The sequence below is a fragment of the Daucus carota genome, chromosome 5 (assembly GCF_001625215.2).
Source record: "Daucus carota subsp. sativus chromosome 5, DH1 v3.0, whole genome shotgun sequence".
Taxonomy (NCBI): Eukaryota; Viridiplantae; Streptophyta; class Magnoliopsida; order Apiales; family Apiaceae; genus Daucus; species Daucus carota.
This window is the reverse complement of record NC_030385.2, coordinates 46,369,778-46,393,070: the sequence shown is the minus strand read 5'-3', so window position 1 is coordinate 46,393,070 and position 23,293 is coordinate 46,369,778. Positions and strand designations below refer to the sequence as shown.

Sequence of the window (23,293 nt, the reverse complement as noted above, 5' to 3'; positions counted from 1 at the left end):
TCAAACCAACAACTACTCCATTAGCTGGATTTGCAAAGCCTAGTCTGATGACTGAGATAAGCTTTGAAAAGGGACCAATTCAACCAATCTCTCATCGTAAAGCAGGGAGAGATAAAGGAGGGCTGGGATCCAAATATGAAAAATTTGATCAGAGTATAGGATCAAGACCAGATGACCCCTCATCTCTATGTGCTCCCAAGACTGGAGCTTTACAAGAAAGAATGGACAAATTAGATTCAGTCCAGTTGGTGAAGAATGACAGAGGAGATAATATTCTTATCTACTTCATGTCTGATGGAACAGTGTTTAGAGCACTTGAAGCAGACCTCTATGCTAAACACTGGGAGGAATTGAGATATGTATCACACATATTTCAAGTGAAAAACAAGTCATGTCAACACATCTCCAACCTGCTTAAAGATCAAATCAGAAGAAAAATGGGTATTACAGGAAACAAAAATGCTGGACCTTTTATTCCAAAATACTTCAACAGTCAAGGACAGCTGGTTGAGATGAAGAAAAATTCAGCTAAAATAGAGACAGTAGCTGGAGTCAGTGCTCTGAGTTTCAATGAAGAGTCTGACAAAGGCCACATTATGTTGAATAAGGACATGAAGAAGAACAAGATCTATGATCTCAGAGCTGCAATATATCAAACTGGAGTTTCAGATCCAGAGCTAAGAGATGTAAAGAGACAGATGGTAGCAGCTCTTGAAGAAGCAGAAAAAGAACTCCTCAGAGGATACTTAAAGACTGCTCATGGTGTCTATGAAGTTAGGGAGTAAAGTTTCTGTAAGTTTTAAAAGTTTTCTGTTATATAGTTAAACTCTGTTGCATTTGACTTAACTGTTTTGACATCATCAATTATCTGTTAACTTGCACATAACATATTTATGCACAAGTTGGGGGAGATTGTTAGATATAATTGATGATTACTAATGTTCTTAAAGTTTGTTTTAGAACAGGAATCATCAGAGTTTAATCTGGAAGCTGATCAGAGTTTAGTAAAGTCCGACAGAGTTTGATAAAGTCTGATCAGAGTTTACATAGTCAAGACTCGTCAGAGTTTACACGTGGAAAGAGCTCAGAAGCGGATATACTTCAAGGAAGGATAGAAGCTGAGGAGTGATTTGCTGACTATGGAAACTAAACAGAAAACTGGAGCAATCTTTGATTGATAGATTTATTAGCTGATTTATAGGATATCAAATCAGAGATTGATTTTGTAACTGTGTCTATATAAACACAGATTAGGGTTACTCTATATGAGTTGAGTTATCGAGTATATTGTTAAGAACCCTAGCAGCTCTTAGTGATACAATATAAATCACTGAGAGAGTTTTTGTAACCATTAAAGCTTTGTGAATAAGAGTTTATTGTTTTCAATCTCTCGTATTGCTATACTGTGATACAGATTGTGCTTACTATATCATCTTATATAGTGAGTTAACAGGACCTAACATCTTGATGATTTGGTATATGTCTGTATCTTTAGATATAGTACTTTTTATGTCTCCAATGTCGTTTATCTCGGGTGATAAGAATTTTAAACGCATTTTAAGACTTTTAAAAGATGTAGTTTCATAAATAATTTTACTTTTTTCTTCGGAATAAAAATTCAGCGTTTAAATTTTTACACAAAAATAAGTTATGAAACTATGTTTGATAAGAGTCTTAAAATACGTGCTAAGGAGTAGAAAAACTGTAAACTAATGAGAGGGACAGAGAGAGTAATAATAATAGAATGATGCATTAAAGAGGACGATCATCGAAAATTAAGTTAACCTCTCTATTTATTTATCTTGAAAATTGTAATAAGATAGAGTTATTTAAAATTTATGAAGATAAAATTTAGAGAGATATTAGACTGAGCTCGTCGATTGAAACTTTAATAGCGAAAAATGATGCATCATATCACTCAATTACACTTAATCTTATCAGGGAGGGTGAATTGTTTGAAGTCATTGATTTCATATTCATGATTTATTGAATTTTAAGAATTCTAATTATGATTTTTCCTGGTTTTAATTTTTCATTGACTCATTTTATATTATTATTGTTATATATAAAGATATAAACATACGACACATCATTAAAATATTACATACTATCACTATGTATAAATGATGCTACAAAATTATCATAATGCTAGTATTCAAATCTGAATCTAAGTTGGTGGCTAAAAACAAATCCAAACCTAACATTAATATGTAAAAGAAAAAAAAGATTTAGTTGGGTGGCAAGTTTAAAAAAAACACTATATGTTGAGTGGTAAAAAAAATCTATTTTCCCTTTTCCTTACTTATCTTTTAAGGAAGATATTTTGTCCTCTCAAATGTCACCGAGTCCACAACCACTTAACCTGAAAATTAGACTTATGCTCAGTAATAGGAAGAAACATACAACAGAAAACCTCTCCGGCATATCTCTAAAATGATGGTTCAGAATCAATGGAATCCAAAATTACTGTACAATCTCACTGAATCATCCACCACTGGGCCGTGAAACTTTTTAAACAATCCAAAACGCAGTTTAGCAACAACTGCTAAAACTTAAAACATACTTTTAGTAACTAATTCTGGAACCTTGATTAGTATAGCAGCAGCTCCTTGTTTAAAACACAATAAGATTTCTCCGGTTTGTGCACATATTTAGTCAAATTAATAATATATTTCACTAATAAAGAATATACTTGGCGTAACATAAAATATTATAATCATATCAATATTGAAGTGGTACGCAAAACTGAATCCCAGCGGCAAATGAATCTCTAATGCATTCATGCCCAAGGAGTTTTTCATACGGGTTATACTAGCTTTGTTTTAAAACAAACAAACCGCAACCAGAAAATATTAGAAAGAACATAAGTACATAAAACCAAACATAAGGGCCAGCAAAAGAGAAAACAAAATGCATCTTTGAGTACCTGTCAGAGTAATCCTGTTTCTTAAGCCCGAATGGTCTGCCTCCTACGCATTCTCGGTTTCTTCTGTCAGTCCGAATTTCTGAACAATCCCACGAATCAACCAGGGGTGTCTATCCATTGAAATGTCTCCCATAACAAATCCAACAACAAGCCCACTTCCAAGTCCTACTAATATGAATAACCAATCAAATCCACTTGGAAACTTCTCTTCCTCGGAACCATCCTCGTTGTCATCAGGTGGTGACTGCGGTGTTCCACAATTCTTAGATACTGGGAATCCACATAGTCCCGAGTTCCCGATGTAAGAATTGTAGTCAAAAGTTCTGAACTGCGGGCCTTGTGGTATGGGACCACTTAGGTGGTTGTGAGACACGTTGAAGAAAGAGAGAAAGTTGAGTTGCGCTGCTAACTGTTCAGGGATGACCCCCCAGAGCTTGTTCTGTGAAAGGTCCAACGATTCAAGCTGTGTTAGATTCCCAAGTGAGGGAGGAATTGGACCTGTAAGATCATTGTTTGAAAGGTCGAGCAACTGAAGAGCCTTAAGACTTCCAAGAGATTCGGGAACCTGTCCTGTGAACTTGTTACTTGAAAGGTCAATTGCAGTGAAACAATTTAGAACCTCTTTGTACTCCCTCTCTGCACCTTTGTTGGTAAGAGTCATTGGGTTGTAATAATGGTAAAGGTCCCTGTAAGGGTACTTGCTATGAGAAAACGAAATGTAGACATATGTCTCAATATATGGTTCAATGCCTGTACGAACAACTTTCATTGCATTCCAAAACTGGATATAATTCACAGGCAAAGCACCGGTAAAAGCGTTATGTGAGAGATTAATAATGGACAGCAATGGGAACTCCGAAGGACTCCTTGGGCTACCAATCTCACCATGAAACATGTTGAAATGCAGAAGAAGAACCTGTAACCGTGGAAGAGTCCCCAACCAAGTGGGGAAAGTTTGTTTCATCTGATTATTTGACAGATCCAAAACCTGTAGCATTTTACAATTTGACAACGATTTTGGAACTTTCCCTGTTAACTGGTTTTGACTCATGTCCATCATCCTCAGGTCGCATTCTTTTGGGTATGTTTGAGGAATTGTACCAGAAAAGTTGTTCTTTTGGAGAAAAAGGGTTTCCAACGAATCGGCGAGGCAGTGTGGAATTGGCCCACCCAGGTTGTTATCTGACAAATCTAGTAATTTTAGAGACACCACACATCATGGGTGAGAGCTCCCCTGGTATTCTGTTCTTCTGCACCGAGTACAAATATGTATTTGGTGGTGGAATTGGGAGATTCCCTTGTAGCATATTATTGCTGATGTCTATGTATCTCAGACTTTTACTTTGAATAGCAAGGGGATTCTCAAAGGCTGTTAGGAAGTTGTCACGAAGGTTGATCAACTCCAATTTATTACTTGCATGCCAGATCCAGTGTGGTATATTCCCATGAATATTATTTTCACCCAATACAAGTGCCCTTAAGTTACTCGCGAACTGCAGAAAGTATGGAAACTCTGTTAAGTTGCAGCGAAACAATTCTAATATTGCAAGCTTTGGAAGACTGAAGTTAGAGTGATGGGGGGAATTTAACGTTATCTTGCACCCAGATAGACTGAGAATGGCGAGGTTTCTAGAACTGAAAAAAATGTCAGCCTCTACACCAGTGAAGTTATTATGAGAAAGAGATAGATGTTCCAGGTTCTTGAGTTGAGAAAATGAGCGAGGAATCTGACCTGTTAGTGCATTAAAACTTAAATCTAATGTTTTTAACTGGGTCATGTTCATCAGACACAATGGGATTTCACCAACAAACCTATTTACCGCAAGTGAAAGAATAGTAAGTTGGGTGAAGTTTGCAAAAGATGGTGGGAGGTAACCATATAGATTAGTATCCTCAAGGTTTAACTTAGAGAGTTTAGTTAGCTTCTGAAGCCAAGAGAGATCATCTGACTTATTAAACATGTTGTATGCAAGTGATAAATAAGTAAGTTGGGTCATGTTACCAATTGAGGTCGGAATAGATCCAGAAAAGTAGCAATTTCTAAGTCGTAGCTTATTCAATGACTTCAGATTTCCGATTGAGGACGGTATGGTACCAGAGAATTTTGTGTGAGCAATATCCAGTTCCCTGAAGGGGCTTGTTGTGTTGAACTCTGGTAGGTAACCACTGAGATTTTGATTGCGACTTACATTAAGAACAAGCAGGCCTGATAGATTGAAAATGGCAATTGGGAAGTCTCCATACAAATAGTTGAAAGACAGATCAAGTGAAGCCAATTTGGACATTCCTGACAACTCGTGTGGGATTTGGCCGGAAAATAAAGAGTTTGAGAGGTTTATAAAGGACAAACTTGAAAGACGGGAGATCTCGGGTGGGATTGAAGAGTTCATGAAGTAATTTTCAGCAAGATTTAGGCTCTGAAGGTGAACAAGGCTAAACAGGGTGCTTTTGGAGTGAAGAGTAGCTTGCATCAGACTACTACTGAGGTCAAGACCAATAACGTAACCAGTAGCATCATCACACTCGACCCCGTCCCACGAGCAGCAATCCCTGCTACTATTTCCACTAGCCTTCCAAGATGCAGTCTTTGAGTAAGCAGATGAACTAGAAGAAGCAGGAAGGCTCTGTTTAAAATGTAAAAGAGCAGATCTCTCGTGATCGTGGCACAACATAGTAGTAGTGACAGTAATAATATGAAGAGAGTGTAGCAGAAACAAGAAAAATAAGAGTTTAAAGCTATGTGAGGCTGCCATGGCAAATGATCAAGTAGCTTTGTGTCAACTCCTATGTCTTACTGGCAACAATATGTACCAGTATTTATGCACACAATGTGAGTCTTTAGTTCCACAAGAAATATCAATCTAAGGAAATTTCTGATGTGCTGAGATAAAATCTCTAATTAAAATTAATAAATTGGTAAATAAAAATTATGAAGAAAATGTAAAAAAGATTTATCACCTCCAACAGGACATTTTTACTCGTTAAAAAATTTAGCATATCCCGTGACGTTGAAACTCTAAAGACATGTAAAAAAAAGGATGTTAGATTTAGGGAAGGTATCCGAGTATATCGACGGTGTGAAAGGCTTGGACCAGGTCTTGTAGATGATTTGATTCCACTTGCTGATATATCACACTGTCTACGTCTCGCCTGGAAAGTTTAAGTTTTCCACAGAAACAGTTGAAGAAATTGCATGTCACTGGGACTACGTACCTTGGCTGCTTGGCATGGTTCCGAGACAGGGCGAATCTGGGAATAACTATGAAGCTACAAGTCACCGGAGTCTGGACCCTGATCTTGATACCAGCTACCAGGTCTACTTGACTCGATCATTTGCTTCCAGTAACTGAAATGTCACCCTGTCTATGTCGACAAGGTTTCCACATAAGAAGTTAGAGAAATGTGTGTGACTGGAAGCTCTTTAAAGCTACAATCGCTCAGTCAAGATAACAAATTTTTTTGAAGATTCTCCTCTCTTTTTTCTATTTCAAATCAAACTTTGTTTCTAAAACACTAAACAATAAACATAATTATGTCAGAAAATAGTTTTTTTATAAACATAATTATGCAGTGGGCAGCATCTTCGGCTCTCTACAATAGCAGAACTTAGAAGCATTTAGTATAAGCCACCGCTACAATATCAGTTTTTACAGACTGATATAGAGAAAGAATCAATTCAGCTAATTATGTTTTATATGCTTTGATCATCATAATTTTAGTGTTCTACTGTTCTGTATGCAACTAGAAATATATTGGTTCACGAATCTGTTTTAGGACCCTAGCATACCAAAGCCCATATATTCAAAAAAATTAGGGATTAATTTCATAATAAAATCAAGGGTTTTAAATTGTTAGACATTGAAGCCGACTGTTAAAATACATATCAATCATATATAGTTTGTGGAATTAATCGAATCCAATTCAGACCTCAATTTCTTCCGCAATTCCACAAGACTCGATCTCATCTTCTTCCGCAATTCCTTCCGCAATCCCAAAGGTATATCTCGTATTGACATCTCATCATACCATTTATATAACTTTCAACAACACAACCTGTATGTTATCCACGTACACAATCACAATATAAGGATCGATTGCGTACATGTATTAAGATTATATCTAGAGAGAGACATCTTACCTGATGTAACGAGGATGAAGAGCAATAAGTTTTTCTCCATTTTCACATCTTAATATTGTTTATACCAATTACCAAACAATATTGATTATAGTTTTAAAATTTTGGAGATGAATTTATACTGAGATTTATATATTAGTGGTAGCTTTGAGAAAATTATGGTTCTTTAATAATATACCTAATCTATAAAATTAAAACTATTCTTAATCATTATAAAGATAATTTTGATGGTAAAATAAAAAAATTCCTTTTATACGTATTCTTACACGTAAAAGTATTAAAAATCAAAACAATTATATAATTTAAATTCTATTCACACGCGAAAAAATTGCATTCTTAATAAATATAAAACTATAACTATGATTAAAATTTGGTTTGAGTTGTATAACTTGACTTGATAATTCGCTACATTATTAACAAAATAATTTGTTTTAATTTTTAAAATTTAAATAATTAATTAATGAAACAAATTTAATTTGTTTATCATCATATAATTTTTTAACTTAATTTCCTGAGCATCTCAAACCGTAGAAAGTTCTTAACTAAAATGTGAGTTGACATAACAAAATAAAATATAATCAATCTTCTTAAAAAATCACTCTTCAACTATAATCAACTCTTATCTATAATTATAGTCGGAAAATGCTTAGTGCGCATAATTTTGTACGTAATGATATATGTTGAGTTTTAATTAGAATAGACCCACTGCATTTACATCAACAAATCCAATTAAAAATCATCACATCAATTGTCATCTTATTATGTGCAAATTTTATGTACCCAATTTTGTGCACCTAGTACTGCTCTTCACACTCCCTCAGAGGTCTATGAATAAATAAGTATTCGAAGACTACATATGTTCTTGATGAATCTTTCAAAAGGTCCATGAATAAATAAGTATGCGAAAACTACATATGTTCTTGATGAATCTTTCGAAAGGCCCATAAATAAATAAATATGTGAAGATTATATATGTTCTTGATGAAACTTTGCTTTTGATCAATGTTTCATAAGAGTGAACGGTTTAACTAGCTGAACTCAATTACAAAATTTGACTAAATTTTTTGCCCGTCAAAAAGCAATATTTAAGGACCTCAATTTATTTATTTTTGCCTAAGACCTCCGATATGCTCGAGCATTATCTCTATCTTTATTTTTAAAATTTCTCTGTTAATATGACAAAAAAAGTCTCTGTTAATTATCTCATTTTGCATGTCTTTTATGTACTATCTCTATTATCACAAAATTAATTATTGTTTAAAAGACAATACATAAAATCTCAGAACCCAGAGTTAGAAAGAAATTAAATCCAATGCGCACATTTTTCTCATATTAAATATTTTGTATTTTAAATTATCAAGGATATTATAGATATTATAAGATCGGATCATTACAAAACTTGTCACCCAAAATGCCCACACTCCAACTGTCGAGGTTGAACTCGAAAACATGATACTGTTGGCTCAGCAAACCTAGTACAGTGTATTTCTTGTATCTTCCTCCAAAACGGGAGCTTCTTCGAAATGATAGACAGTGTAAACCTGAACGAAGCTCATGAAGATACACGTTTCGAGTAATTTCCATAGTTGCTCCCCCACCACCAGCAAAATTGATAATAAGAGAAGGATAAGATGATTCATCATCATCCAACTTTCCATCGTAGCATAACATTGAATTGTTTTTATATAATCCCGGCACATAAGTCTTGTTCTTCGATTTCATCATTTTAATCACCGCATCTTCAACAGCAGCATATGCTATGTCTGGTAAAAAAGAATATATCGCTCCCGTGTCGATGGACACTCCAGACTTAACACCTGGAATGTGCTTGAATACGGATGGATCAATTGGCAAACACACATTACCTAAACAAATCGATTGAATTTCTATAATATACTGTGGATAACCCTGAATTATCGGTGTTGTTTGAAGATCTCCGGTGTAGTCATTCGCCTCCCCAAAATGAATGTAGCCTTCGGATGCATCTGCGCTACTAAGATTTGAGACACAGTAACTGAACAATTTCGGTCCAGGTAGCTGATTGACAAGGGAAATGCTTCTCGGTCCTAGTCCTAATATTCCATTGAAATTTTTGTCTTTAGTCGACGGAGTACCATTTGTTATATTGCCGAGATAACCAAATACAACATTATCTACAAAAGAATGACTTCTAGGTTCTTCATAGTTTACAAACCCAAACTGATCGTAGCCTATCCTTCCAGCTGACTCAGTCCCGTCGGCGTAATAAATCTTATACCCGCACTGATTAATCTTTTGTGTAAGACACTGAAAAGTATTTTTCGAGGTGCATATAGGATCCCCACAGCTCATTTGCCTAAATGAATAAGACTTTGAGGGGACGTAATCGTCTCGTCTCGGAGGATAAGTACCTCCACGAACCCATGTGAGAGAGCTGCCGGTATCCACCTCTAGATATTGTTGAACCGGTGGGTTCCCGATTGTCACGTTGACAAAATATAATAATCGATAGAATCGTATCATTGGAGTTTCTAAACTGAATTCTTCTTGATCATCTAATGTAGCAAACTTCATTTCTAGTTGCTTCAAATTTATTTCCGCAAGCTGCTGGAATGTCTCATTGGAATTCTCCGGCAAAGAAAGTCTGTGAATCAGTGGTAGTTTAAGAGTTTCGGTCAGACTGCCATGGCTTAAAATATATAACAAGAAAATGACGAAGAGCGAGCTAAAGAAAGATGAAATCATTGCTGCTTTGATTTAATTTTCTTATAAATCGATCATATTGTTTGTAATTTTTGCAGATCATGCTAGAGCATTGGATGGGATATATAGACTAATATACTAAACTAATTTTACTATCTTTGCTGCCTCATTAATGTACGTATGCATATTTGTAATCCTAAAAGAAATCTGTAGAATAATATAAAAAACATAATCGTGCACAATCATTTTATAAGCGTCATCTTATTAACTTATTTCCATTTTTCCCATTATTAATGTCCTTTTTTGATTATCTTGTAATATATGTCTTCTCTGTTTCCTCATTTTTATCTTCTATTTAAGTATTTATTATATATTATAAGTGAAACTTTATAAAATTATTATATTACTTTAATATATTAATCTTTCGCGGCTATCTTTACTTGGAATAAAATTATTTTTAGCATTCATGTTATCTTTTCTAAATTAAGTTATTTAAAGCCAATTGTGTACTTGATGCGATAATCTGATCATCATAATATTAATATTTTATTAGTTGGGTTGAAAGAGAATCCAATTGTTTTAGCGCAACAGATACAACAATGTATTATTATAAGGGTCCTTGATAACTTTAACCCACACTTTCAAGGGCGTCGGATCTATATTTCAAGAGTCCAGATTAAAACTTCGTTTTTTTTAAATATCCGTTATAATTTTCTGCGGGTATGAATTTTTCCAGACTCTTTTCAATCCAGACCCATGAAATATAGATCTGATGATAATGGAGCTGTGTGTTAAATACAATCTGTGGTCATGGACCAAAACCTTTATTATAAAGAACACGAGTACATACAACCAACCATAAATAGCACAAGCATGTCAACTGTCTAGTACATTTCTTAGCAAGCCCGAATGATCTGCCCGTCTGCATCCTCGGTTTCTTCAAATGAATCTCAAATGCATTAATGTGCAAGGACTTTTTTATTTGGATTATACACTAGGTTTGTTTTTTAAAACAATGAACAACCACAAGCAGAAAATATTAGAAAGAACATAAGTACATAAAGCCAAACATATATAGAACGCCCAGTAAAAGAGAAAACAAAATGCATCTTTGAGTACCTGTCAGAATAATCCTGTTTCTTAAGCCCGAATGATCTGCCTCCCACGCATCCTCGGTTTCTTCTGTGTCAGTCCGAATTTCTGGACAATCCCACGAATCAGCCAGGGGTGTCTATCCATTGAAATGTCTCCTATAACAAAGCCAACAACAAGCCCACTTCCAAGTCCCAGTAATATGAATAACCAATCAAATCCACTAGGAAACTTATCTTCCTCAGAACCATCCTCGCTGTCATCAGGTGGTGACTGCAGTGCTCCACAATTCTTAGATACTGGGAATCCACATAGTCCCGAGTTTCCGATGTAAGAATTGTAGTCAAAAGTACTGAACTGCGGGCCTTTTGGTATGGGACCAGTTAGATGGTTGTGAGACACATTGAAGAAAGAGAGAAAGTTGAGCTGTGCTGCTAACTGTTGAGGAATGACTCCTGAGAGCTTGTTATGTGAAAGGTCCAAAGATTCAAGCTGAGTTAGGTTCCCGAGTGATGGAGGAATTGGACCCGTAAAATCATTGTTTGAAAGGTCGAGCAACTGAAGAGCCTTTAGACTTCCAAGAGATTCGGGAACCTTTCCTGTGAACTTGTTACTTGAAAGGTCAATTGCAGTGAAAATATTTGGAATCTTGTTGTACTCCCTCTTTGCACCTTTGTAGGTAAGAATCATCGGGCTGTAATAAAGGTAATGGTACGTGTATTTGCCCTGAGTAAACGAAATATCAAATTTTGCCTCAACATATAATTCGATGCCTGTACGAACAACTTTCATTACATCCCAAATCTGGATATAATTCACAGGAAAAGCACCGGTGAAAGCGTTATGTGAGAGATTAATAATGCACAGCGATGGGAACTCTGAAGGACTCCTTGGACTACCAATCTCACCATGAAACATGTTGAAATGCAGAAGAAGAACCTGTAAGCGTGGAAGAGTCCCCAACCAAGCGGGGAAAGTTTGTTTCATCTGATTATTTGATAAATCCAAAACCTGTAGCATTTTACAATTTGACAACGATTCTGGAACTTCCCCTGTAAACTGGTTTTGACTCAAGTCCATCACCTTGAGGTTGCATTCTTTTGGGTATGTTTGAGGAATTTTACCTGAAAAGTTGTTCTGTTGGAGAAAAAGGGTTTCCAAAGAATCGGCGAGGCATTGCGGAATCAGCCCGCCCAAGTTGTTATTTGACAAACCTAGTACTGTCAGAGACATGACACCACATATCATGGGTGAAATCTCCCCCGTTATTCTGTTGCCATCCATCAAGTAGAAATATGTATTTGATGGAGGAATTGGGAGATTCCCTTGGAGCATATTATTGGCGATGTTTATGTATTTTAAACTCTTGCTTTGGATGGATACTGGATTCCATTCAAAGGTTGTTAGGAAGTTAGCACTAAGGTCGATCAACTCCAAATTATTACTTGCATTCCAGATCCAGTGTGGTATATGACCGTGAATATTATTACCGCGCAATACAAGTGCCATTAAGTTACTCGCAAACTGCAGAAAGTATGGAAACTCTGTTAAGTTGCAGAGACTCAAATCTAAAGCTTCAAGCTTTGGAAGACTGAAGTTAGAGTGATGGAGGGAATTTGACGTTATTTTGCACCCGGATAGATTGAGAAAGGAAAGGTTTCTTGAACTCAAAAAACTGTCAGCCTCTACTGTCCCAGTGAAGTTATTATCTGAAAGAGATAGATATTCCAGTTTATTGAGTTGAGAAAATGAGCGAGGAATCTGACCTGTTAGTTCATTAAGACTCAAATCTAAATGAATTAATTGGGTCATGTTCATCAGCGACAATGGGATTTCACCAACAAACGAATTATTTCTAAGTGAAAGAAAGGTAAGTTGGGTGAGGTTTGCAAAAGATGGTGGGAGGTCACCATATAGATTAGTATCCTGAAGGTTTAACATAGAGAGTTTAGTTAGCTTCTGAAGCCAAGAGAGATCATCTGACTTAATAAACATGTTGTTTGCAAGTGATAGAGCAGTAAGTTGGGTCATGTTACCAATTGAGGCCGGAATTGATCCAGAAAAGTAGCAATTTCTGAGTCGTAACCAATTCAATGACTTCAGATTTCCGATTGAGGACGGTATGGTACCAGAGAATTCCGTGAAAGCAATATCCAGTTCCCTGAAGGAGCTTGTTTTGTTGAACTCTGGTAGGTAACCACTGAGATTTTGGTTGCCACTCACATTAAGAACAAGCAGGCCCGGTAGATTGAAAATGGCAATCGGAAAGTCTCCATACAAATAGTTGTAAGACAGATCAAGGGAAGCTAATTTTGACATTCCTGACAACTCGTGTGGGATTTGGCCGGAAAATGAAGAATCTGAGAGGTTTATAAATGACAATCTTGAAAGACGGGAGATCTCGGGTGGGATTGAAGACTTCATGAAGTTATTTTCTGCAAGGTTTAGGTTCTGAAGGTGAACAAGGCTAAACAGGGTGCTGTTGGAGTGAAGAGTTGCTTGCATCAGACTGCTACTAAGGTCAAGACCAATAACGTAACCAGTAGCATCATCACACTCGACTCCGTCCCACGAGCAGCAATCCCTGCTACTATTTCCGCTAGCCTTCCAAGATGCAGTCTTGGAGTAAGCAGATGAACTAGGAGAAGCAGGAAGGCTCTGTTTAAAATGTAAAAGAGCGGATTTCTCGTGGTCGTGGCACAACATAGTAGTAGTGACAGTAATAAGATGAAGAGAGTATAGCAGAAACAAGAAAAGTAAGAGTTTAGAGCTATGTGAGGCTGCCATGGCAAATGATCAAATAGCTCTGTGTGAACTCCTATGTCTTACTGGCAACAATATGTACCAGTATTTATACACACAATGTGAGTCTTTAGTCTCCTCTAGCCCACAAGAAATATCAATCAAGGAAACTCCTGTACTGAGAAATTTTGGGTTTATTATTGTTTTGAATTATAGTCTCTTTACTTTTTTACATGTTTTACTTTTTTACATGTACTTTTAATAATTTGGTCACGTATTCAAAAATCTTGTTTTTAAAATTTTATTTTTGTGAATAAAAGTATTAGTGTGATATTATCGCTGATATATCACACGGTCTGTTTCGGGCTTGGAAAATAATATTTCCCGACAAACAGTTCAAAAATTTGCATGTTACCAGTCTACATACCTTGGCATGGTTCCCAGACTGGGAGAATTTGTGGACCAACTTTGAAGCTCCAGTCAACGGAGTCTGGACAATAGTAATTTACATGAACCTGATCATGACATGATACCACTTACTAGGTCTACTTGACTTGACTTCAATATAGATCATTTGCTTCTAGTCACTGAAATGTCGCGTAGTCTGCATCAAAAAGGTTTCCACATAAGAAGTTAGAAAAATGTATGTGACTGGAGTCTAGACTGGAAGATCATAGAAGCTACAATCCTCGGTCAAGATAAAAATCTTTTTTGAAGACTCTCCTCTCTTTCTTATTTTTCAAAATCAAACTTTATTTCTAAAATGCTAAACATATATATGTCAGAAAATAGTTTTTTTATAAACATAGAACTACGGTAACAAGAACTAAATTATCATAGAACAACCTGCACAGAACTATCATCTGTGATGAGCACCGGTCTTGGTGGAAACAATGAACAATGTAGGTAATGGGTTGCCGATGGTGGATTTGTTCCATTGCTTGTGATTGGCTTGCGTGATCAATGAAATAATTTGGGCAACAAGCACGCAATGAAGAGGTATAAGATACAATGAGGAGTTCGAAGAAATTCAGCTGTCCAGCTACTTGTTGAGAGAAGACACCTGATAACATGTTTTGTGGGAGGTCCAACGATTCAAGCTGTCTTTAGGTTGCTGAGGGATGATGGAACAACGCTAAGCTCGTTATTTACTGATTAAACCGCGACATAAACTCTACTGTAGTATGTCATTAACATTTTTTAAACATATTTGCATACGAAGGAGTTTGGTTCCTGAGCAGTAAGCAGCATCTGAAACAGTTCTATGACAAGTAAAACTTCAATTGCCAGTTGCCATACTTTTCAAGAAATTGCATGCCTCTACATGTTATAGTACAAACATGAATGATCAACTGCAGCCTACAGGCAACCAAGCACAGTCAACAAGCTCTAGATCCCAAGACCATTTGACCATTTGTAAAAAACTCTCAGCACTGTTCTAATATTCTATAAGAGAAATTCAACAACATTATTAAATTCAAAGTCAATACTATTTCTATCCCTCTGATAAATTTGGAAATATAAGGTTGATTTACAGGAAAACAATTGATCACAATTACTAAAGGTAACCGAAAGAACTTAAGTTCACTACTGACCTTAGTGTTGGATCCTCACCAGTAATCTCCGCAGGAACACTGTCCCTCTTTAAAATGATGAAATCTACTGCTATCTCGAACAATAATCTCTCTGTTTTTTATCTCTGATATGTATTTGATAGCAATATGGCAGTCGGTGCATACCCGCAAGTTCTTCATCACCCTTATCGTTACACCAGGCGGTGTGTTCATTAAAGCAAAAGCAATTGCCAACTTTTCGCTATGGTGTGCCAAATTGTATTCTTTTTCTTCAAGATCCATATCATGAAGTACAGAGCTCATATCAGGTATATAACCCCGTAACTTCAATTCTGCTGTAAGTTCTTCCAAGTATGTATCAATCTCCATCAACTGCGGATGGGATTTGTCACCCGTACAGAACTGGTGAACATGATTTTTTAATTCAAACCAACTTATACCAGGCTCTTTCTTCACCCTCCTGTCTCTCATTGCTTTCCTCAAATCTGACACATCCTGCCATCTCTTCTCAGAGGCTTGAATACTCGAAAGTAGCACATAAGAAGCTGCATCATTAGGATCAAGGTTAAGCACTTCTCCAGCTATTCTTTTAGCCATATCTGCATTTTTATATGTTTTACATGCCGCTAACAAAGTTTTCCATATGACTGCATCTGCCTTTACTGGCATAGATCTAACAAAAGCTTCTGCTTCTTCCAGACGACCAGACCTTCCAAGGAGATCTACCATGCACGTGTAGTGCTCTACACGAGGCTCCAGCCCATACTTTTGCTTCATTGAATTGAGAAATGCAATCCCATCATCCTTCAAGCCACAATGGCTACAAGCATAAAGCAAGCTCAAGAAAGTAATATCATTTGCTTCTAGTCCTTTCTGCTCCATCTGATTAAACAGCTGTATTGCTTCCTTTCCTCTCCCGTGAAATCCATAAGCTGCAATCATCGACGTCCACAGAACAACATCATCATCATTCCCAGACTCTAAGAATGCTTTTATAGAGTCATCCAAACACCCGCATTTCGAATACATACTAACTAAAGTACTTACTACAGAAAGCGAAGAACAAGCTCCTGATTTCAACGCATCTGCATGAATCTGTTGACCTTGTCCGATTGTTGCTAATTCTGCGCACGAACTCAATACACTAACAAATGTAATTTTATCCGGTCTAAAACCAGCCGCTTTCATACTATTATACTGATCCAAAGCACCCTCAGATAAACCCCTCTGCGCTCTCCCCCCTATAAGAGTATTACAAGAAGCTACACTATGAACCGCCATCCCACCAATCAACCTCTCTCCCTCCCCAAACTCCCCGCATTTCATATACATATGCGCCAAAGAACTCCCAACAACCACACTCACCAAAAACCCCGATTTCACCACATACCCATGAACCTGCCTCCCCATCCTCAAATCCTTCATCCCAGCACACCCTCTCAGCACACTCCCCACCGTAAACTCATCCGGAAAAAAACCACCCCCAAACATCCCACAAAACAACCTCACCCCCTCCTCATTAACCCCCGACTGCGTCAACCCCGCCACCATCGCATTCCACGTCGCCACATTCCTCTCAGGCATTTCATCAAACACCTTCCGCGCACTCCCCAAATCCCCAATCTGCACAAACCCACCCAACAAAATATTATACGTCATCACATTTCTCCTCGGCATTACATCAAACAGGTCCCCAGCAATACCCACCTGCCCAAACTTGAAGTACACATTCAGCAAATGGTTGCAGACAAACTTGTCTGCTGAGCAGCCAGAGGTGATAATAATGGAGTGGAGCTGTTTCGTGAGGGGGAGAAGATGGTGTTTGAGGCATCCCTGGAGAAGGGTAGCGAAGAGATTTGGGTTGGAGTAGACGTAGTGTGAGAAGGTTTTGAATGCTTCAGTGAGTCTGCCTTTTGAGCATAAGTAGGAAATGTGATCTTTTGTGGGTGTGAGAGACTGATGATTTGCAGTGTTAAGTGACACAGAACGGAGGGGTCTGAGGAAAGACTTGCCCATACATTTGAGCTATAGCTTTTGGCCAGAAATTGTTGTAAACGCACACTTTGTATCGTTGATCAAAATCGAAATTGGTTTATTCATGCAAGAAGAATGAGGTCTTTCCAAACAATTCATTATAGTGGGAGTAAATAAATAATAAATAATATATATAATATAATTATAAATATTTTTGTAAATAATTATATCTTGTATATAATAATTATTATTATTAGAAAATTGATAAATAAGCTCCAAAATTACTATTTAAGCTCTAATTCAATTTTTTTATATATCCAAATCTCATTATCACCACTAATATGTATGAAATATGTGGAGAAGGCATGGGTAAATATGGTATAAAATTTGGATTTGGAACTTAAATAATAAACTTTGGAGTTTATTTATCAATTCCTTATTATTATTATATATATTATTATAATATAAGTTTACATGAAAACAAGTGTTCAACTAAATTTTGGTACCATAATTATATAACTAGCATAAAAGCCCGTGCGAGGCACGGGCCCGTAATTATAATTTTATAAATATAAATTTATTTTAAAAATCAACTTACAATGTTAATAATATTGTTATTTAACTTGAACTAACACAACATAATTTGTATACGAGACGTTTATACTGATATTAATTTGTCTAATAGATTGTTTAATCAAAATTCGGTAGCTAAAATTGATTTTAGGTCAAATTGATTTGATATAGTCATATCAATATTATAGATGACCATTAATTGTTATCTAGGAACATGCACGCGTCACTAATTTTAAACTTCTTAATATAATATATATATATTATATATATATATATATATATATTAGTAAAATATAGGGCTTTTTTTATTAATAATCACGTTTTCAATCTTATTTCCAAAAATACTACCTTATCCAATCTTATTTTCAAAAATACTACCTTCTCTAAAATATTTTCAAAAATACTGTGGTTGCATATGCAACCATATTTGCAACTGAATTCCTGATTTCAAGTTCCAGTTTTCAAATGTCATTTTCGACCTCATATTTGGAATCGATATATCGATTCCAAATATGAGGTCGAAAATGACATTTGAAAACTGGAACTTGAAATCAGGAATTCAGTTGCAAATATGGTTGCATATGGGTTGTATTCAGTTGATTCTATTGTAATCTAATGGCCCCGCCAGGGGCACCCATACATCAGTTGCAACTTACAGTTTTCCGTTGCATATGAGGTTGCATATGAGGTTGCACGCAACCTCATATGCAACTGAAAACTGTAAGTTCCAACTGAAGTATGGGTGCCCCTGGCGGGGCAATTAGATTGCAATAGAATCAACTGAATGCAACCTCATATGCAACTAAATGCAACTGAAAACTGTAAGTTGCAACGGATGTATGGTGTGCCCCTGGCGGGGCCATTAGATTGCAATAGAATCAACTGAATGCAACCATATGCAACTGAATACAACCATATGCAACTATATATGCAACTGAATTCCTGATTTCGAGTTCCTATTTTCAAATGTCATTTTCGACCTCATTTTTGGAGTCGATATATATATATATATATGGATTCCAAATATGAGGTCGAAAATGACATTTAAAAACTGAAACTTGAAATCAGGATTTGTAGTTGCATATATGGTTGCATATGCAACCACCGTATTTTTGGAAAATATTTTCAAAAAGGTAGTATTTTTGAAAATATTTTAGAGATTTGAAATAAGATTGGATAAGGTAGTATTTTTGAAAATAAGATTGAAAAAACAATATACAAGATAATTCCCCTAAAATATACATAAATGAGTCAGTTAAATAATTATATAAATATGTATATGTATATGTATGTATATTATCTTCCTCCTTTCTCCAATTGTTCGCCGGCACTAATTTTAAACTTCTTAATATATACTTATAGTTTGTCACTCGTCGACTGAACGATACATTGATCACTTTTAATTGATCCTTTATCGCTCTATTATCAATGAAAACGTATCTATATATTACATGCTTGTTTAAGAAATTTTTATGACGATTATTTATCTATCTTCCATTTATTAGATTTGGTGTTCGAAATTACTCAGTCGATATTCAAACATAGATCATTCTCCTAGTTGATTTTTACACTATTTGCATGACATGTAACTTGATTTCGAACCTAACTCTGGTCAATTTGACAAAACTTGGTCATATTTCTCAAGTTTGATACATCTCATTCTGATCCTTTGTATTTCTCAAGTCTAAGTACTTATGCTCGATTGGCTTATTAAGCTAAATAAATTAAATGTGCAATTCAAAATCACTAAATTATTTAAATGATAACGGTCTATTTTAGATCACACACATGGAAGCGAGCATTTATTTTTGGTTAACCAAATACCGGAACACTTTGATTCAATTTTTGTTCATTTATGATTTTTATATATTTCAATATTCAGATATTTTTGATATATTTTAATTTAAATAATTGAATAAACCGAATATATTTAAAACATAAAATTATTATCAATATTTGTATCATATAAGTAATGATATATTTATAAAAACATAATTTAGTTTTTTTAGTGACTCGTGAGTAATGAGTGACAATTATACTTATTCGATATTTCAGCTATTTATATATTCAATAATCCGGTTCGATTTTTACCGAAAATACAGTCTACACACACATATTCTTGTGCATATAATTGAAAATTTAATTCAGTGCACAGTACCGTAATGTAGGAGTCAATCAATAATTTATTTATAAAAATAATAATTGAAGTTCAAACGATTTCAAATTAATGATAACACATTTACAAATTTTAGATACTTTTTATAAAAATTAAATGAGTGCTATCTTTATGCAAATGAATTAATTAGAATAATACTTTTATTAATGAGATGCAATCAATATAAATATTTATTGCGAACACCGTTCATTAATCAGTGAGAATGTAATAATCACATTAATTATTGGTTTTTTTGTAATTATATCATTACGAAGGGTATAACTGAAATTTCACAGCCATTTTTTTGACATATTTTGCCCTTGGTTCTCCTTTTATATATATATAAGTAGATAATTATGTAAATAATCTTTTAAATTTTTTTAAGTACATACTTTTATTATCTTACTTTGTTTACAAACGACATATATTACAAATGAAAAATACGATAAAGTTTACAAAATAGGTACTATTATCGAAAGTTCTTGCTGCACCGCGGCGGCGGCGGAGACAGGGTCTAAACCACACTCAGAGTGTACTTTCTGAGGTTCATCACTCTTTCATCTTGTTTTCATTCATAATTATATATTCACCTGCTTACACCATGCCTGTATGTATATAAATTGAGATACAATTCTTATACGAATATTTCATCAAAACAATTTCTTCACAATTTTGATTTCAAGAATCATGATTATGCATTTCCGTAGATTATCTACCCTGATTAATCCAACCCCACGAAACCCATTTGCACCATCAACCCAAAAAATCATGAAAAAGAACAAGTGGGACCCAATTCCGTTGCCTCATAGAACCATGCCTGAGCCTAAAGGTCAGGATCTTGATTTTGTGAATGTTGCTTATAGTCATCTGGTACACGCTGATTGGGCTCAACTTGAGAAATTAGCATCTGGGTTGTCTTTGTTTCGAGTAAAGCACATTCTTTTGAGGCTCCGGAATGACCACGTTCTTTCATATAGGTTCTTTAGGTGGTTTGGGGGAAAGAATCCGTCTTTTCGTAATGTTGAAACCCTTTCGATGATTTTGCATATTTTGAGTAAGCACCGGAAGTTTAGATCTGCGGAGGGTGTTTTGAAGGAGATTGTTGATTCTGGTTCGGTTAGTTTTCATTTTGAGCTGTTCGATGCCTTGGTTGATTCGTATAGAGTTTGTGATTCTTCGCCTCGGGTTTTTGATTCGGTGTTTAAGACATATGCTCATTTGAAGAAAATTAGGAATGCTACGGATATGTTTTGTTGGATGAGGAATTACGGGTTTTTACCGACTGTGGAGTCGTGTAATGCGTTATTGAGCTCGTCACTTAATCTGAATCGGGGGGATATTGCATTGAAATTTTACAAGGAAATGCAGAGGTCGAGGATTTCGGCAAATGTTTATACTTTTAATATGGTTGTTGCTGCTAATTGCAAATTGGGGAAATTGGAGAAGGCTGTTACTATATTTAAGGAGATGGAGAGCTTGGGGTTTAATCCTACTGTTGCTTCTTATAATACTTTGATTGCTGGATACTGTAAACAGGATCTTTTGAGCTCTGCCATGAAGCTAAAAGATTCGATGGTGAGGAACGGTGTGCAGCCAACTGATATAACGTACAACACACTTATTCATGGACTCTGCAAGGAAGGAAAATTACTTGAAGCAAATAAGATTTTCAATGAGATGAAAGGATCAGATGTCACTCCTACCACTGTTACTTACAACACTTTGATAAATGGGTATGGCCAGATAGGTAATAATGATATGGCTGAGCGACTTTTTGAGGAAATGTCCAGAGATGAAATCAAAGCTGATATCTTGACTTACAACGCATTGATTTTGGGGCTATGCAAGGAGGGAATGACGAAGAAAGCTGCATACCTAGTGAAGGAACTTGATAGGAAACATTTGGTTCCAAACTCGTCAACCTTTTCTGCGCTGATTAGAGGACAGTGTGCAAGAAAGGATTCTGGGCGAGCCTATCAATTGTATAAAAGCATGATAAGAAGCGGTTGTCATCCAAATGAATATACGTTGAACATGTTATTGTCGGCGTTATGCGAGTCTGAGGACTATAATGGAGGAGTCCAAGTTCTGACAGAGATGCTGAATCGAGGTATTGCTCCTAATTCTACTACCTTAACTGATCTTTATAAAGGGCTTAGGCTGTGTGGAAAAGATGAGTTGGTGTTGAAGTTGTCAAAAGAGATAAATGATAGACATATTGTAGTAAAAGATTCTGAAAGGGATGAAAATAACATTTCCCAGCCAAATTTTTAAAGCATGAAAATGGCAACATGACTTGTAAGATCTTATCAATCTTTTGTGTGTAAAGAAGTATCATTCTTGCTTGGTGATATGTAATTGTCTGATATTGACAAAGTGCAGCAAAACAATTCCTCATAATATAAGATCTTTGTAGGTTTTCCACATGTGTATCTTCATATCTTGTGAAAATCAGACAATGAATTTAGTACTTTACCTGTTAACAACTTGTTGCTCAAGTACAACACTTTTAAGTCACATTCATTTAGGGTGGTTGGAGGAATTGTACCAGAAAAGTTGTTGTCTTCTAGAATAAGGACTTCCGAAAAAGTGCCAAGACATTTCGGAATAGGTCCACTCATACTGTTATTCGACAGATCTAATACTTTGAGGGACAGGCCACCACAGATCAAGGGTGGAATATCTCCAGTCATTCTGTTGTTAGACACAGAATACTGTATCTGGTGGTGGAATCAGAAGATCCCCTTGCAGCATATTACTGCTCATATCTACAACTCTTAAACTCTTGCTTTGAAGAGCAACTGAATTCTGTTCCATGGCAGATAGAAAATTAAAGAAAGGCCAATCGCCTCCAGATGATCTCTTACATCCCATATCCAGTGTGGTATTTTACCGTGAATATCGTTTCCTTTCAGATATAGTACCCTCAAATTATTCTGGAATTGTAGGGAAAATGAGATATGTCTCAAGTTACAGAAGCCCAATAGTAATATTTCAAGCTTTGGATGAGTGAAGTTAAAGTGATCGTGGGTAAGTAATGTTATGTTGTTATAAGATAGACTGAAAACTGTAAGCTTTCTAAGGCTCAGGAAAATGTCGATCTCTACTGTGCCAATGAGGTGGTTTTTCTGAAGAGAGAGATATTCAAGGTTCTTGAGCTGAGAGAATGAACTTGGAATTGGCCCTTTCAGTTTATTAGATGTCAAACTACACACTTCTTTAAAGATACAACTGCAATGTCAGCCATAATCACTGCCCAAGTCAAGATTGAAACTCAACATCCGATAATGAATTTTTAGTACTGCACTTATATTAAAACAATGCGGCCAGTAAATATGAAGTACATATGTTCACACGACATAGTTAAAATCCCAAAAAATTGACACCGACATAAAAAGCATAGAACATGTTAGTTTTCCACAAAATCTCAAACACATCAC

The 23,293-nt window shown here is 35.8% G+C and overlaps 5 protein-coding genes across 8 annotated transcripts; 1 reads left to right on the top strand and 4 right to left on the bottom strand.

Moving 5' to 3' along the window:
* Positions 1-2,510: 2,510 nt before the first annotated feature.
* On the bottom strand, positions 2,511-7,064 carry LOC108222628 (receptor like protein 22-like). Of its 2 annotated transcripts, none has more exons than XM_064092985.1 (3): positions 6,854-7,064; positions 4,929-6,289; positions 2,511-4,419 (listed from the first exon to the last, which is right to left on the bottom strand). In XM_064092985.1, the coding sequence occupies exon 3, from the start codon at positions 3,984-3,986 to the stop codon at positions 2,970-2,972; it is 1,017 nt and encodes a 338-aa protein (XP_063949055.1). In that variant the 5' UTR covers positions 3,987-4,419; positions 4,929-6,289; positions 6,854-7,064; the 3' UTR covers positions 2,511-2,969. The 2 variants fall into 2 exon arrangements, with proteins under 2 accessions (XP_063949055.1, XP_063949056.1); XM_064092986.1 differs by having other exon boundaries at positions 6,140-6,289.
* Positions 4,105-5,598, bottom strand: LOC108221866 (receptor-like protein 6). The gene has a single exon (XM_064094078.1). The coding sequence runs from the start codon at positions 5,596-5,598 to the stop codon at positions 4,105-4,107; it is 1,494 nt and encodes a 497-aa protein (XP_063950148.1).
* A 1,371-nt stretch (positions 7,065-8,435) lies between the features above and the next one.
* Positions 8,436-9,614, bottom strand: LOC108221865 (aspartic proteinase PCS1). The gene has a single exon (XM_017395719.1). It carries the CDS (start codon positions 9,612-9,614, stop codon positions 8,436-8,438), a length of 1,179 nt encoding a protein of 392 aa, XP_017251208.1.
* LOC108223665 (pentatricopeptide repeat-containing protein At2g41080) lies at positions 9,605-17,278 on the bottom strand. Of its 3 annotated transcripts, none has more exons than XM_017398031.2 (3): positions 14,424-15,185; positions 10,863-14,181; positions 9,605-9,684 (listed from the first exon to the last, which is right to left on the bottom strand). In XM_017398031.2, the coding sequence occupies exon 2, from the start codon at positions 13,620-13,622 to the stop codon at positions 10,884-10,886; it is 2,739 nt and encodes a 912-aa protein (XP_017253520.1). In that variant the 5' UTR covers positions 13,623-14,181; positions 14,424-15,185; the 3' UTR covers positions 9,605-9,684; positions 10,863-10,883. The 3 variants fall into 3 exon arrangements, 2 of the variants coding, with proteins under 2 accessions (XP_017253520.1, XP_017253521.1); XR_001807288.2 differs by lacking the exon at positions 9,605-9,684 and having other exon boundaries at positions 13,635-14,181; positions 14,424-15,023; positions 15,173-17,278; XM_017398032.2 differs by lacking the exon at positions 9,605-9,684 and having other exon boundaries at positions 13,638-14,181; positions 15,173-17,278.
* Positions 17,279-20,268: 2,990 nt separating this feature from the next.
* On the top strand, positions 20,269-22,277 carry LOC108220547 (pentatricopeptide repeat-containing protein At4g26680, mitochondrial). Its single transcript, XM_017394348.2, has one exon. It carries the CDS (start codon positions 20,541-20,543, stop codon positions 22,125-22,127), a length of 1,587 nt encoding a protein of 528 aa, XP_017249837.1. The 5' UTR covers positions 20,269-20,540; the 3' UTR covers positions 22,128-22,277.
* Positions 22,278-23,293: the final 1,016 nt, after the last annotated feature.